At 32.1% G+C, this 15,604-nt stretch overlaps 2 protein-coding genes across 2 annotated transcripts; both read left to right on the forward strand.

The window, feature by feature from the left end:
- Positions 1-286: 286 nt before the first annotated feature.
- On the forward strand, positions 287-10,747 carry LOC113375104. Its single transcript, XM_026615053.1, has 3 exons — positions 287-1,266; positions 9,612-9,678; positions 9,755-10,747. The coding sequence occupies exons 1-3, from the start codon at positions 1,091-1,093 to the stop codon at positions 10,745-10,747; spliced, it is 1,236 nt and encodes a 411-aa protein (XP_026470838.1). The 5' UTR covers positions 287-1,090.
- Positions 10,748-10,812: 65 nt separating this feature from the next.
- On the forward strand, positions 10,813-14,767 carry LOC113375105 (MATH and LRR domain-containing protein PFE0570w-like). Its single transcript, XM_026615054.1, has 5 exons — positions 10,813-12,040; positions 12,227-12,372; positions 12,447-13,361; positions 14,137-14,416; positions 14,544-14,767. Exons 1-5 carry the CDS (start codon positions 10,813-10,815, stop codon positions 14,765-14,767), a joined length of 2,793 nt encoding a protein of 930 aa, XP_026470839.1.
- The last annotated feature ends 837 nt before the right edge of the window (positions 14,768-15,604 follow it).

Below are 15,604 nucleotides of genomic sequence, written 5' to 3' on the forward strand. Positions count from 1 at the left end.
TTCGATAACTCTTTATATAATGTAATTTCAAATTATCATCTGAATTTATAGTCTTAAATGTTCGGATCAATGACAGCCTGGATTCACAATTGTGTAATAGTGTAGTGTATTTATGTGTTAATGATTATTTTTTGTTTCACTGAATGACGTTCTTGAAGTAGACCGAAACGTATGGATAAAGCATAATTCATAATTGCTTTAGTTTTTATATGAATCAACTCATCAACGCACTATATATAAATATATCACCTACAATTTTGACAATTGTACATTTCATACTGACAGCTAGTGTAATTAGAAAAACTGAACATATGAAACAGGCGCCCTGTCGTCGTCGCCGCTTAAACTTCGAAGTCAATTCTGCGATCGTACACGTCGTTCGAACACACACCTAAAACAAAATGTCGAGGCACAATCACAAGGAACTCTAGCAGCTGCAGAGCACAGCCGAATGCGCGAAGCACGATAGTACTGAAGTGATTAAACGAGAAAGTATTGAATGCAATTCAATGTGATTGTGATAATGAAATATTTTTTAATAACTGCAAATGAAGCACTACACATAATATTAAATAAATGTGTTCCCTTACTGAAATGCACAAGCGTACGAGAGCCGTGATCGAACAAGTGAAGTGAATACAAGTGAGTGAAACAGATATCTTTTTTATCGCTTGCTACAGCTACAGGGTCCGCCATTGCCCATGTTAATAATCGACGCCGAGCGATGAGCAAGATATTTCGTAGTTAAAGAAACGAATTAACTTGATATATTAACTTGAGACTGTCGAATTTACAGAAGAAGGTTTTTGTGAAATTTGTTTTAGTGTATCAATACAGTTATTATTAGGTTATTAGTTCAGAAGCTCCGATCGATTACTTCAGACGGACATGACTTGCCACCTCGTTCACCGAGTTGTTCGAAGTGGCGATTAAGCATTTTTTTAGAAACTATTAACGCCAGTAACACTAAAAATGAGCGAACAATGATTTCTTATTATAAATAATTCGAGCTCTTTTGTTATGGCGAAGACTGTGCATTTGTTCAAGAGATATTGTATTTGACTAGCGTCGATCTTTTGAGTGATACAAAATGGAGGAAGAGCAACGTAGGTTGAAGTTGTTAGATGATCTGCAAAAATACGTTCCGTTTTTGAGGGCAATGATCGCTAATTTACAAAATTCTTCAAAAACTCAAGAAAAACAAAGAAGTCCTCAATTAAGCAAAATGATGTCCTTGTTGTCCCTTCTGACAGATCAAAAAAGAAAGTAAGTAATTATCCAAGGCGTAGTTATTAAAATTCAGCATTCTGTAGCTATTGTACTAATTTATGTTATTAAATTTGAATATATTTCATTAAATGTAGTTCTGCTTTGAAAATTAATTTTATATTATATTATTTAATATAGGCATATAAATTAACATTATGTATACTTACGTAATCTTCAATTATTTCAATCACTTGTATATAGAATACAATGCATATTGTTTCGGTTCCCTCTCGTATTACTTACTTATTATATATATATATATATATATATATATATATATATATATATTAGGGTGATCCTTAAAATGGACATTTTCGAATTTCCTTGCTCCCAAGGGCTCAAATGGTTTCAAATTGATAAAAAATAATTCTCTGAAAATTTTACCTCTTAATATTGTCTTTTAGATAGAGCGCAGTCAATCAAAGTTTTGTATGGAAATAGCATGGAAAAATTTTCAAAAATTTTAAAAATGTTTTTTAGATGTAATTTAGCGAACAAATAAATGAATGAAACTCATTCATTTGTCGCTAAGTTATACCTAAAACATTTTTTTTTATTTTCAAAATTTTTTCCATGCTCTTTCCATACGAAGTTTGATTGAATTGCGCTCTATCTAAACGTTAATATTAAGAGCTAAAACTTTTAGAGAATTGTTTTTTATCAATTTGGAACCATTTGAGCCCCTGGAAGCAAGGAAATTCGAAAATGACCATTTTAAGGACCACCCTATATATATATATATATATAGTCATACATGCATACGTACATACATATATTCAGTCCACCGTTAACGCGGTGAGTGCGAACCGTGTAGTATGGAACCGTGCTATAGAAAACTGGGATTTATTTAACGTACAATCCAGGTTAATTTGTAGTTCGTTCTATGGAAACCGTGCCATTAGAAACTCAGAATTAGTACAAATTGTAGCATTTGTATCGCCTTATATGGAAACAAATAAGTTAGTGTGTAGGACTAATACGGTTGAAATGACATGCACACTTATGTAACCCTCCGCCCGGCACCGATTCAAAAACAATCCGTCTGCTGTAAACTTGATATTATTGTGTATGTTATGCAATTTGTTTTATATGAATTTCTGGATATTGAAGAACATACATTTACAATAATATCCAAATTTATCTTCTGCAGCGTGGAAAGCAATTTCCAAAAGGCTTAACGGGCTTTCTACTGTCGTTATATTTACTTAGCGTCATGGCACCATCGTTTTTTTTTATCACTCTACAGTGAAATGTAATACAGTGATACTCCGCTATACATACTTAATTCGATCCGGGAGAAAATTCGTTATGCGAAACGTTTTTCCATATGAAAACATGATAATAAAAATAATTCGTTCTGTAGTTAGACCATATTGGTCATAGAAAATAAGATATATTTTACATATAATTAAGGCATTTAAAAAAATATTACTAATTTACAAAATAAGTTACTATTAGAGTGGTACTGCTACCTTTTTGCCCCTTTAGCGCCTGAATTTTTAAAGAAGCTGTCGATAGTTGTTTCTTTCATTCTCTTTTTTAAGACCTACTGTAAATGATAGGCGACCTTATCATTAAACAAATTTCTGATATTCTTAGCCTCATGTTTGAAAAGTAAACATTTACGAATATTTGCACTTCTTTTCATTTGACCAAAAATTTATAGACTTTTGTTCACACACTTCGAAATTTTTCTCAATACTTTTGATGTGTGAATGTGAATGACTCAAATAACGAGATGATTTAAGTGAGAGATTATTCTGCAACAAGTATATTTTCACAGCGGGAGCATAAATTTCCAAGGCCCACTCTTTGAAATAAATTGAGCAACATATTTTTGACTACAAATAATGATGCTTCAAAACGTTGTGTGAAACTTTCGCGTCCGAAAAAGAAAGTTCGTTTCGCAGCGTCCATTGTGCGAGGCGTGCGTTGAGCGGGATATCACTGTAAATCTCAATCTAAACTGCAATCTAAACTCAAGTAAATTTTGCAAACGTAACACTGCTATACCGCTCCATAGATTTAATTCTAAGAATGAACAATTTTTTTTATTTGCGGGCGGCATATAATTTGCGAAATGTTATGACATGACAGACTTATTAATAATTTACAAAGCTTGATATATACTAATAAACATTATAATATAAAAATACTATACTAAAAAAGCAAATCTATAAATTAATGCAACAAGAAAAGAATATGCATTAAATTTATTGATGAAAGAAAGTTGGTGAAATAAATAAGATTGTACTTCAGAAATGCTTGGCGAATCGCAGAAAAATATTTAAAAAAGAGTCGCTGCTTGCTCATTCTTGATTTATTGTTTTCGACGCTTCAATACACACTGAACTTATTATGAATACAAATTATTAAGTCCCTCAGAGGCGACAGCCGGGCGCAAAGGGTTAAAAATTGCCGTTGCCCCGTAGTCAGTTCAAACATGATCGCGCCTTAAAAAGTTTAGTTTACGAATAGATTTCTTATGTTTTCTGGAGACATTTTTATTGTTATTTGTAATTGTTTTATTTAAAGTGCGATTTATAAATTCATTCTATTTTGTTGATTTTGCAACACACGATAATTTCTCTCGCTTTCTAAACGAATGAATTTTATCTTTAAGCTATATACACCTTATTTTTAATCCTTTCCTAATTTCTTTTGAGACAATGACGATTTAGCGTCTCAGAACTTTTTGAGCAGCTCTTAATCAAACAAAATGCGCTGTGAACCATGTTCTGACACAACTGAAACCTATGTTCTACACAGGGGGGAGGGGGTAAGCTTCTAAGAAATTTTGGTGATCGCTTAAATAACTCGCGCTTACGACGCTAATTAGCGTAGCTATCGAAATTATTCGATCTAGTCTGCGAGCAAAACAAAAAATGCATCAAATGTCAAATCATATGTCAAAAACAAAAAAAATGTGTCGACTTTCATTTAAGTTTTGTATTTAGTTCGTAGTCTCTAAACATTTTTTTTTCATTATTGTCACGAATTTTTCAACTTAAAGATATACGTTAATGTCTTAATCTTATTTTTGATTTTTTTTGGTGATTTACAGTATTATGCTATCGGTATTTTGTCCAAATTATTCGAGTGATGCAGAGTCACTTATATTTTGTTCAATATTTTCATGGGGGAGATAGTAATGATAGTAGTAGCAAGATCGTAAACTCATATATCGGCATGTACATGAACCAAAATGATCTGGTATTTAAACCTTTTGCAAAAAGTTCTGGAACCTGCTACGAACACTAGCGCCTCTAATGTCGTAATGTGCAATTATTCCGTTGACTATGAAATATCCCCCAAGTTTCCTATCTATTTCCTTATCTATGGTTCTACACAACTGTGATACATTATGGTATGTGTATATAAACACAATGTAAAAGATAAGAGTCGATAACAAAGCACACATCAATGCCCCTTACTATATCTAGTTACTAGAGTCATTCATAGGTTGCGCAAAGAACTTATGGACAGTTGAACGAAAACTGTATTTTATTTATTAGGACACATGTTCCAACATATGATCACACATTTCAAGTATATAGTATATTCAGTTTGTTCTTGACAGATAAATAGGTAGACGATTTTATTGTGTTGTATTTTCTAATATTAACTCTTTGGAGACGGAACGGTTCGTGAATAGTACTGTGGTGCCGTCTACGATAGTCATTTAATATTACCAACGCATATTTTTGGCACTATATGCACATATTTTTTACAGGATAAAATGAAGTAAAATGTTTATTTGTTTATTAACTATTCAGTTTGGTTGGACATGCGTTTAGGTGTGACGCATATATGAGTTCTTCGGCCAATTTGATGATTTGCGCGTATATGCGGCGCCCGTCTTCAAAAGGTTAAATATTTGGATTAAATCATTTTTGTGTGAAAAAATCAAATTCAAATTAAAGTTCGAAAGCAGTAGTGTACTGTGAGTTAGCTTTAAGTAAAAAATATTCACGATTGGTGTAAAACATTTCCAAGACGTTTGAGAACCGTCCAATTAAACGATATGGGCATAACATTTGATTCCCGAAGTTTCTGAATTTTGATTAGAAGAATGTCGTAATTGCATTCTCCCAAAAGCTTTTAGGGTCGTCAGAAGTGATTTTAATTTTCTTGAAAAGGTTAAGAAGTGACAAATCATTGGTAGCTATGATGCCAAAATTATTGGCCCATCAATGATTCTTTGCTCTATTGTCAGAAAATCATCAAGTGCAGTAATGCACTTTTATATTTTTCAATAGCAAACTAATTACAGTCAACCCTCGGTTTACACGGGACTTTGGGTACGCAGTTCTCATACTACGCGGAGCTAAAAATCCGGCATCCCTCCGAATATACGTACTTCCTATTACACGGTTTTTGTTCAACAGCCCATAAGTTCCTTGCGTAACCTATGAGTGATTATAGGAACTTGATATCAAATGGGTATTAATGTAAGTTTTGTTATCGACTTTTATCTTTTAGACACGTCTGATTATATAATAGCTGTCTAAGAACATGTTTGAGCTGACTACTGCGTCGCGCCAATTTTTGAATAAGGTGTCAATGTAATACATGTCATTTCGTCCGTATTACTCCTACTTCAAGTTGTATTTCTTGGTCTCCATACAGCACGATAAAAGTGACGTGATTTGTACCAACTCTGAGTCTCTCATAGCATGGTTCCCATACTGCACTATGTAAGGTTCCATAAAACGCACTACGAATTAGCCTGAACTGTATGTTAAATACGAATTTTTTATAGCACGGTCCCCATACTGCACGGTACGCATTTGCCGCGTAAAGCGAGGATTTACTGTATTTTATATACTGTAAATTTGACATGCGTATGTAACAAATAATCGATACTTGAACCGGAAAGTTAAAGTTTTATATTTGCCTTATTTACATACATAATACATACTTCTATAGACTTACACACACTTATACGCACTTACACACACACACACACACACACACATATATATTTTTTTAATGACTATCTATATGCAGGGTGTCCCAGACCTTGATGTCAAGCCAATAAAAATTAGAAAAAAATTATTTATAACGTTGTTTCGAGCTTTGGTGAAATTATGTCCATTTTTTGGTTTTTGTGATTATTATTTTTTTCATTTATGTTTTGGAACTGTAACCGTGAATAACATATTTAGGACCGCAGTAAAAAATTACCACAAATGCTTAAAGATTCCAAGAGTTAAGACATTTCGTTGAACTATGATTTAAAATTTTTTAAAATCGGTCGACTTTGAGAAGCCCTTCTTTAAAAAAATTTTTACTAAACTGTGTTGGCAAGCATCATAAAATTTAGCGCATTTAATCAAGATTGTAACATGGTAAAATACTTAAAAATTTTGAGCAAAATAATAAAAGCCGAAAATGGCATGTTTTTTGCTAGTGCATTTTATTGATCCGGAACACGGTTCCCATAGTTCACGTCGCTAAAAATGCGACATCCCTCAATCTATGAATAACCCTAGAAACTAGATATTTAGAGGGTATGAATGTAAGTTTTGTTATTAACACATTTATCTTTTAGAGTGTGTTTATATTACACATACCGGATTATACATCATATTATAATAGTTATATCATGGATTGTTTGTTCTTTACTAACAAAAATCTGAACCGTCATCATGGGTTCGTTCCATCCGAGCAAATCTGACAGTCCGAAACTGTTTCAAACTAGATCAAACTCTTTCTGATTTTTTCATGGCAGTTGGCAATGGTTTGGTTTTGATACATGCAACGCGATCGAACTCGGAGCTCACTCGATTGTATTAATAATTATTATTTTAATACATAAATATAAGTTTAATATATATATATATATATATATATATATATATATAAAACATATTCTAATAAAATATAACTTAATTATATCAATGAATTTACTTTTTAATATTTCCTAGTTATATATCGTTAGGTCGCTTTAATCTAATATTCTACAATGTTTGAACTCCTGTAAGTTCATTAAATTTTTAATGTTCTATTTGAGATTAAATAACATTCTATTTTAATCGTATTAAATTGCGGAGTTTTTGTTTGTGCCGAGTACAAACACAAAATGATAGTTTCAAACTCATCGGACTGCTTGATGGAACGCATTACTGACAGTCCGCAACAGTTTGGAATCCGAAATTTTGGATGGAACAGAAAAAAGTGTTCTGCGCATGCGCGGACAGTTCCGGACTGTCAGATTGGTTCGGATGGAACGAACTCCATGTCGATAAATTACTAAGAAATGATTAAAAAGAAGGTGTATATCGCCTAAAGATGAAATTCAAATTATATATTGTCTAGAAGTCGGAGAGAAATTATCGCTTAGTGCAAAATCGAGTTTGAATGAATCTGCAATTCAATTAACAAGAAATATGTTTCATAAAACCACCCATAAAATAAACTTTTAAATGCGCGAACCGACTTCTGCGTTGCACGCATTTGAGTAAGGTGTCCGTTATTTAGTTCATACATGTTGTTTCATCATTATTATATAGAAGTTGATATTAAGAGCTGAAACTTTCAGAGAATTGTTTTTTATCAATTTGGAACCATTTGAGACCTTGGGAGCAAGAAAGTTCGAAAATGTCCATTTTAAGGATCACCCTAAATATATATATATATATATATATATATATATATTGAAGTATGTGAATTTGGTGTTGATATACATATATATATATATATATATATATATATATATATATATATTAATTATGCATAATTGTGTCTAATGAAGATATAAATTTTTTTACAATTCTTCAGTGTATATTTGAACAAATGGTTAAGAGTGTAATCTTTTATTTCAGTATTCATTTCTAACCTTAATATTTTCTATTGCATGAAAATTAATTTCTTATATGACTCATCATTGCATATTTTCGCTCGATCATTATTGTCTATTGAATTATATAACTTTATAATAACTGATACAAATCATTCGAGAGCGCATTATTACGGGATCATTATATACCTTCCGTTTTATAAATCAATATTATAGCTTCTCATAATATAATATTGTTTTTGTAAAAGCTCTAATTTTTCTATTTACGTTTGAAAATTTTTTCAAGTTGTTTTAAATATATTTATATTCTATTTTAAATTAAATCAAGCAAATTGTTTATGCACGGAGTTTTATATAAAATATATCTCATCTTCGTAAATCTTCTAAATTAGGTTTGCAACTAAGTAAATATGTCAACTTTATTAACGAGGCTCAACTGCATAATTTTGTTGAAAGTAGAAAAAAATCACTCTTATTGATTTATATTTTTTCTTACTAAATTTTTTTTTCGTACTAAAAAATTAATCTTGACTAATAATTATTTATTCACCAAATAGTATTTCAAAAATTATTAAAATACATGTTATTTTTAGTATGATGCCTACATTCTGTATAATTAATTAACACGTTGAGTCCTGCGCCAAATTTGCTGTCTTTTCCGTTCACTACGTTTTCGTTTAGAATATTTCAATAAATTTTGTTAATACTATGCCGTTCGGCGACACCACAGTGGTGTAGTGCACAAACTAGCGTTCACCAGCTGGCGATACCACAGTGGTGTCATGAGCACAGGGTCGTTCGTTCGTTCTTGGCTAGTGGCAGAAATCTTCCCGGTGTTTTATTTAGATAACAAAAAGTTACACCCGTCAAGATTACTAAGACCTAATAATTTACAATTTTTCGATAATATCCAGAATGGTCGGCGACGAGCAAAGTAATACGAATTAGCACTACCGGCGCCGAGCGAAGAAATTTTTACGAGACGTGCGGACAGCTAAGTGTTAAAACTTAATTGATCGCATTTCATTAAGACTAATTTCATTTTTCAACGTTAATACTGTCGATCACACGGATCACCAAAAAAAAAATTTCAGTGCCGATCCTCGCGCCGGTCATAGGTTGACTATCGAGAAGTTGCTAACTCAACGTGCTAAAATGTTTTGCGCAACCAAAGAAGTCGTGTCAAAATTAGAAAAAATGCCAGCTAGTTTTCCGTATCCTAAAACGGCTCAAGATTGCAAATTCGAAGAAAATCGAGATAAAATTATGATACTAAAGTTTTGAAATAAAGACGCGATAATATTATTTACATAATAACACAAGGACTGCACCTAGGGCAAATGATTGAAATGTAAATCTAATCGACAATACTTCTGAACAATATTTTATCTGTGGTTAATTTACTTTTATTTAAAAATATTGTGTAGTCTCAATGCTTTTCTTAGGACATTTATCAATAAACTTTGCGTTTGTGATTGATAATTTTAAAACGTCATCATTGATCCAGTATACATAATATGCTGCCGTTTTTTTTTTTCAGATTGAAAGCCCATACCCTTGAGAAGTGCGAAGATGTTTTGCGAAAGCTCTACGACAAAATGGAATTGGTAAATATTTAACTATTTACATTTTTGTACAATTATTAAATACTTAATTACCATTACATTTTAATCATTCTTGCAGAGTGCTTCTGTGAAGAAGCGCAACTATCCAAAAATCGCGATGTTAGATTCAAATATCAAAGATGGAACGGATAACCCAATCCATTCGCCTTTAAATATTATACTTGATAGGCTAAATGCATCGAATTCTTCAGCTCCTGCTAGTCCTAGTCCGCCTTTGTTTGATTCTAATTTGAATATACCTATAATAATTCCCACTGAAAGAGTATGCGAAGAATCTTCAAACTCCCCACAACGCGTGAAACCTCTGGCACAAGATAATAAAAATACGTATTCTGCAAGTGTAGATAATTCTGATGTTTTGTTTATGCGACGACCAGCAACTTCATGTAAATCTAATTCCAGAGGAAATGATGATTCACAACATGTATTGCCAAAATCACCATCTAGAACTATAAATACTTCACCTTCTCAATTTTCTCCAAAAAAAATAGATTTATACAGAAGTGATAACACCGATTCTTATATACAACAAACCAATATATCAAAATGCAGTCCTACTGCAGAAAAAAGAAGAATAACTGTTTTCGATAGATTAGGAGAAAAGTTAGTGCATACTGAAAGCCCATTAGTAAATAATAGTAAAAAAACACCTTTGAAATGTTCTAATGATAAAGTTCCAAAAAGTGCAACTTTAATCACTAATCTCACAAAACAACTAAAAGAAGCTCAATTGCAACAAGAAATTGAATCAGATATAGCTAATTATTTGACGCAAAATGAAGAAAATGATTTTATTAAAAATACAAATACTCTAACTGGAAAAATTTCCAAACCGAATCAATCCGTTGTTATGCCAAAGAAACAAGAATCTTCTTGCGGTATTAAGAAGTCGACACCTGTACTTAAAGCAACAACTCGTAAATTGGAAGACTCAAGTGTTTTTGGTGATGTTCTAGCCAAACTAGATAAAACCTTAATAGATAACGTTAGTAAAAATCCAAACATAAAACCACAGAGTTTAAGGATTCTAAAGAAGATAAAAGTATATTAGAACAAAAAGAACTTGATAAAAAATTGACTGGCTCCGGGCATTTAATACAACCGCGACATGATGAAATGCAATTGCCTCAATTAGATAACAATGAAATTAAAAAACAAACCATAACTCGATCTTTTGAAGAATGTTCAAAGACTGTTAGTAACAAAGATAATTCTTTGTCTTCCAGAAATGTATTTGACGATTTATCGAAAAAAGAACAAAGCTCTAGCACGTTTTCCCATGAGAATAAAATGACTAAAAAACCTGTTGAAAACTATGAACGATTATCTGATAAATACCCAAGGAAAAGGATTTCTGATAGTGGAAATGCAGAGTATATGCAAAAACATACGAGTTCTCACTTGTTGCCAAGTAATAAGAGTGCTGTGAAAAATGCTGATTTTGAACAAAAGAAGATCTTAAGTAGCAAACTAGACCCTAACCCGTTTGGGAAAATTATACATTCGACAGAAGAAAATTCTAAGCTTATAAACATACCTGATATAAAACCCAATGATCCAAGAATTAAAACAGTTAGCTCTCCTAGATCTGAACCTCTTCCTCTTGTTACTAATTATGATATGCCAAATACAAAAAATAGTACATTTTCTGAATCTCGGAGTAGATACACCTTTCCATCTATATTAGATATGGATTATAGATATGTTCCTAATCAAAATTTTGTTCACTCACAAGCAGTACAACCGCAAACATTTACTACTAATCCTAAATCAAATTTTATGCCGCGCCACAATAATCAGAATTTCCATCAGAAAACACCATTGCTACCAACACCAAATTCAAATATTCGTAACTCCAAAGATTTTACCAATTCGGAAAAATGTTACGTTTCGGCATCTCATGAATATCAAAACACTGACTATTTTTACGACAACGCGGATCAACGAATATCGAAAAATGATTATTATGATCATCAGTTCGATTATAGAGACCGCGTGCAATTTGATCTGAATGAACATAGTTCACTGAAATATAATAAACATGAATTTATGCATTCTAATTCGAGATTTCACGATAACTCTCGATCTCATTATCGAGGTAACAGTGCATACGGTCGGGATAACAAATACAGGTGGAGTAGAAGCCTCTCTAAAATGAGCGATCCGCGAACATTTCGCACAGATGATTCTAATTGCCATGTAGAAAATGATATTGATTATAGATCACCGAGAGAAAATACATCTTCTGCTTTAAATTTAAATAAGTCTTCATCATTCCTTGAGGAAAGTATAACCCAAAATTCTTCCAAAGTTACTGATGTTAAACGACCCTCTCCTAAAGAAAGTAAATGTATCTCTAATAGTAGGTTTAAACATAATGATAAGATACAAAATAAATCTCCACCGAGAAAAAATCTGCATGATCCCAATACAAATACAAAAGATGCAATTAAATCTTTCAAAATACCTAAAATTAAAAGAGATCCCGATCAACAAAGTAATAATCCCACTACAAATGTAAATTCTTTAGACATAAATAATCAATTAAAAGACATCGCAAAGACACCTCATGACGTTAAAAGCACAATAATGAATAATGACAAAGTGGACATTAAATCACAGTCCGTGATCTCTGATTGCAATAATGTGAAAAACATCAACACGAAAGATGAGAACGTTAGTAACGAAGAGAAAGTTCTATTAACAAAATTATTAGATATGATATCTGGGATCTATAAAGATAAAAAGAGAAACAGAGCGATACAGAGGATCAATTAAATATATTACAAAAATTGGAAGAAAAAATAGGCTCTAAAAAGGTAGAGAAAATAAAACAGATCATTGATGGTGATTCTGATGAAGACATTAATGATAATAAAAGCAATATAAGTGAATCACCTATATTTAAAAAAAAAAAAAAAAGGATAAAAAAGATCGAATCCGATTCTTCGGATGAAGATGTTACAGATTCGAATAAACATACTAATTATGAATGTAATGAAAATTCAAATGAAGTGCAAGACATTGAAAAAAAAGTTGTGAAACCTAAAAGGCGAAACGCATTAGAAATGTTGCAGCATGATGTGCGAGATATGTTTATATGTGAAGGAGTTCTTACAGCAACGGGAAGACGTATGTGTAGGATTCTTAAGGAAGACAGTATTATGGAGACGAACTGCATTTTAAATACAGATGATTTAAAATCTAATTCATGCCGTAAAAACCGCAAAAATTTGAGAAAAATCAATTATACTGAATCTAAAGATGATTTGACCTTGAACACTGAAGAAGAAAATGAAACGTTCAAATCGAAATCTAGTATGCATATGCAACCTAGAATAATTCTAGAAAAATTAAAAGATTTTGATTGTCAATTAGAAATAGAAGAAAACATTTGCCGAGGACGTAACGTTGCTAGAAGAGGCAGGGGAATTAGCATTTCTGCGCGAACATTGAGGAATCCTATTAGAAATGAGAAGATAAACACGAATTTAAATAAATGCGACGCTGAAAACCAAAATGTTATTGAAAAGAATGGTCAGTGTGAGGATATAGCATCAGAAAATACTGAAGATAAAAATGATGCTGTCGATAAGGAACATAATTCAATCCCTGAAAAGTGTGATAACCTAATGTCTGATTCTGGAGAAAAAAATATAGTAAAAGTAGGTTTAAATTTAAAGAAAAAAAATAAACGCAAGGGCGCTTGGAAAATGGGAATTTTGCGCAGTAAACGCAAATTAAGAGAACAGTTTGTGATAATATTGAAGCTGCTAGTGAAAATATCAAGAATATTGATATGGAAATTTAGAGCAAAGTTCACCAGTTAGTGAAAAATCTATCGACAACTTTCCATTGAATACTGATGAAAATTATTTTGTTGATTGTAGCGAAAAATACTCTTGTAAGCTATGCACATTTACGGGAAAAATGATTACGATACACTATGTTCATAACCATCCTAATAATGAAGTATATTCTTCGAGAATGAATCCTACTGAAGCTGAAATCGCAAAGCATTCATTTTGTGAGACGAATCAAGGACAAGTAGAAGACAAGTCAGATAGTACAGAATTGAGTTATGAATGTCGTTTTTGTAAAACAATTATACTTAAAGAAGATACTGCTTTTTTATTTGAACATTTATCTATTCACACCGGTGAGTTTCGCTATAAATGCAATGTTTGCGATTATCGTATCATGAAAACAGATTCGTTAAAACACCATTTTAAATATCGGCACAAGTTTTCGAAAGTACCATTGACTCCGTGCATTATGTACGACGTTCCTAATACCAATGGTACTTACATTTTTGGTTATATGTGCAAATATTGTAATTTTACACAAATTTTTGAAAACAACATTAAACGGCATATTCGTACGAATCACCCGGGCAAGGAACTTAGTATTTCTAAAGTTAATATGTTTAAAATATCTAAGTGTATTTTAAATGAATCTAATGAAAACAGCATTGTAAATAGAAGCGAAAATAAATCAACTGATAACGTCAACGAGGACGTAGATTTCAATGATTATAAAAAGATCGACGACGGACCACCATTAATAGTTCATGACCTCGTTTCGAATCATGAATATGGATTGAAGAATGATTCTAATAAAAAACCTTCAGATAACACTGCTGAAATTGTATCATCAGAATCTGAAATATTCTTGTTGATAAAAATCCTTTTCTGCTTGAAAAGAGGCAGAACTCTCAAAAGTAGATATTACATTCAGCGATGTCTTAATAAATAATTCGAGACCTATGTTCGAACCATTTTTAAAGAAAATGAAAATTACCGATGCTCTGCAATGTAAAATAAATAACATGAATGAAAATGTTGTAGATGAAGATAATGAAGTTTTACCACAAAATGATAATGCTCAAATTATTCTCGATAACATAACTTCTGACAATACTGAAACGTCTCAAAAAATAATTTCTGGAAGCAATTTGGATTTCGATAAAAATATAACAACTGAAACTAAAGATATAACTAGTGACATTCAACCAGAAATATCGGATAAGGTGAGAGCTATCAACCTAGATTTTCTTTCGCCAAATCGGTAAATGTTGCGGATACACCTAAATCGGAATTGCGCATATCGGATGAACAAGATTCAAATGATTCGGAAGTATATAATTCGCCTCAACCATTTGTGAACGTCGATGAAGTCTTAAACAGTATTGAGAAAAATGTTTTGACGCCTAGCGTAATGTCCGATACTATACAAAGGTTAGCAAGCAGTCTTATATCTAGCCCAGCGAAATCCAAAACACTTTACCCAGATAGTGCTCAGGAATCCGTCATAAATGAAAATAATTTACACGATATATCGAAAGAATTTATTCTGCAAGAAGGACCGCCACCTTCAGAACCTATATCATTGAATGTTGTAAGGCAAAGAAGTACGAAACTGCAGATTGGCACTATAAGAATCAGCATTACGATGGACAATAAAAAAATGTATGAATGTTTTGAGAAGGGGTGTGTTTATAACTCCGAAAGTGATTCTTTATTTTTAGACCATATTGAAAAATGTCATAGTCGCAGTAAATGGAATGGTGTTTGCTTCATTTGCAATAATCCTGTTGAAACACCTAACGAAGACTCTCGGGACGGTTTCCCACTCGCTGTCTGCCTTCAGCATATATTAAAACACGATTCAGAAATAAAGAATGAGCAAGAAGAAATTGTGAAACCAAAGGGTTTCTTAAGATGCGGAGGTTATCAGGAGACAAGTTATCTATTATTAAACCTTCGTCGTCCAATAATGTTCAGAAATGTAAAGATGAAGATTCCTTTTTAAAAATAGTTGACGTTGTTAGCTTGAGTACTGATGCCAGTTTATCAAATGCATTTTCTGATCAGTTATCAGAAGATTGTGCCATCGAAATAACAAAAAA

This window comes from Ctenocephalides felis, unplaced genomic scaffold (genome assembly GCF_003426905.1).
Source record: "Ctenocephalides felis isolate EL2017-DRISC unplaced genomic scaffold, ASM342690v1 CF-g0.4_SCAFFOLD_01886, whole genome shotgun sequence".
NCBI lineage: Eukaryota > Metazoa > Arthropoda > Insecta > Siphonaptera > Pulicidae > Ctenocephalides > Ctenocephalides felis.

Bases quoted from the DNA above. Each gene is read 5' to 3' on its own strand.
- LOC113375104 (XM_026615053.1), top strand. From the start codon at position 1,091: ATGGAGGAAGAGCAACGTAGGTTGAAGTTGTTAGATGATCTGCAAAAA. The intron at 1,267-9,611 runs GTAAGTAATTAT...TTTTTTTTTCAG, and splicing joins CTGACAGATCAAAAAAGAAA to ATTGAAAGCCCATACCCTTG. The intron at 9,679-9,754 runs GTAAATATTTAA...TCATTCTTGCAG, and splicing joins TCTACGACAAAATGGAATTG to AGTGCTTCTGTGAAGAAGCG.
- LOC113375105 (XM_026615054.1), top strand. From the start codon at position 10,813: ATGCAATTGCCTCAATTAGATAACAATGAAATTAAAAAACAAACCATA. The intron at 13,362-14,136 runs GTAGGTTTAAAT...AAAATATCTAAG, and splicing joins GAGAAAAAAATATAGTAAAA to TGTATTTTAAATGAATCTAA. The intron at 14,417-14,543 runs GTAGATATTACA...AAAATGTTGTAG, and splicing joins AAGAGGCAGAACTCTCAAAA to ATGAAGATAATGAAGTTTTA.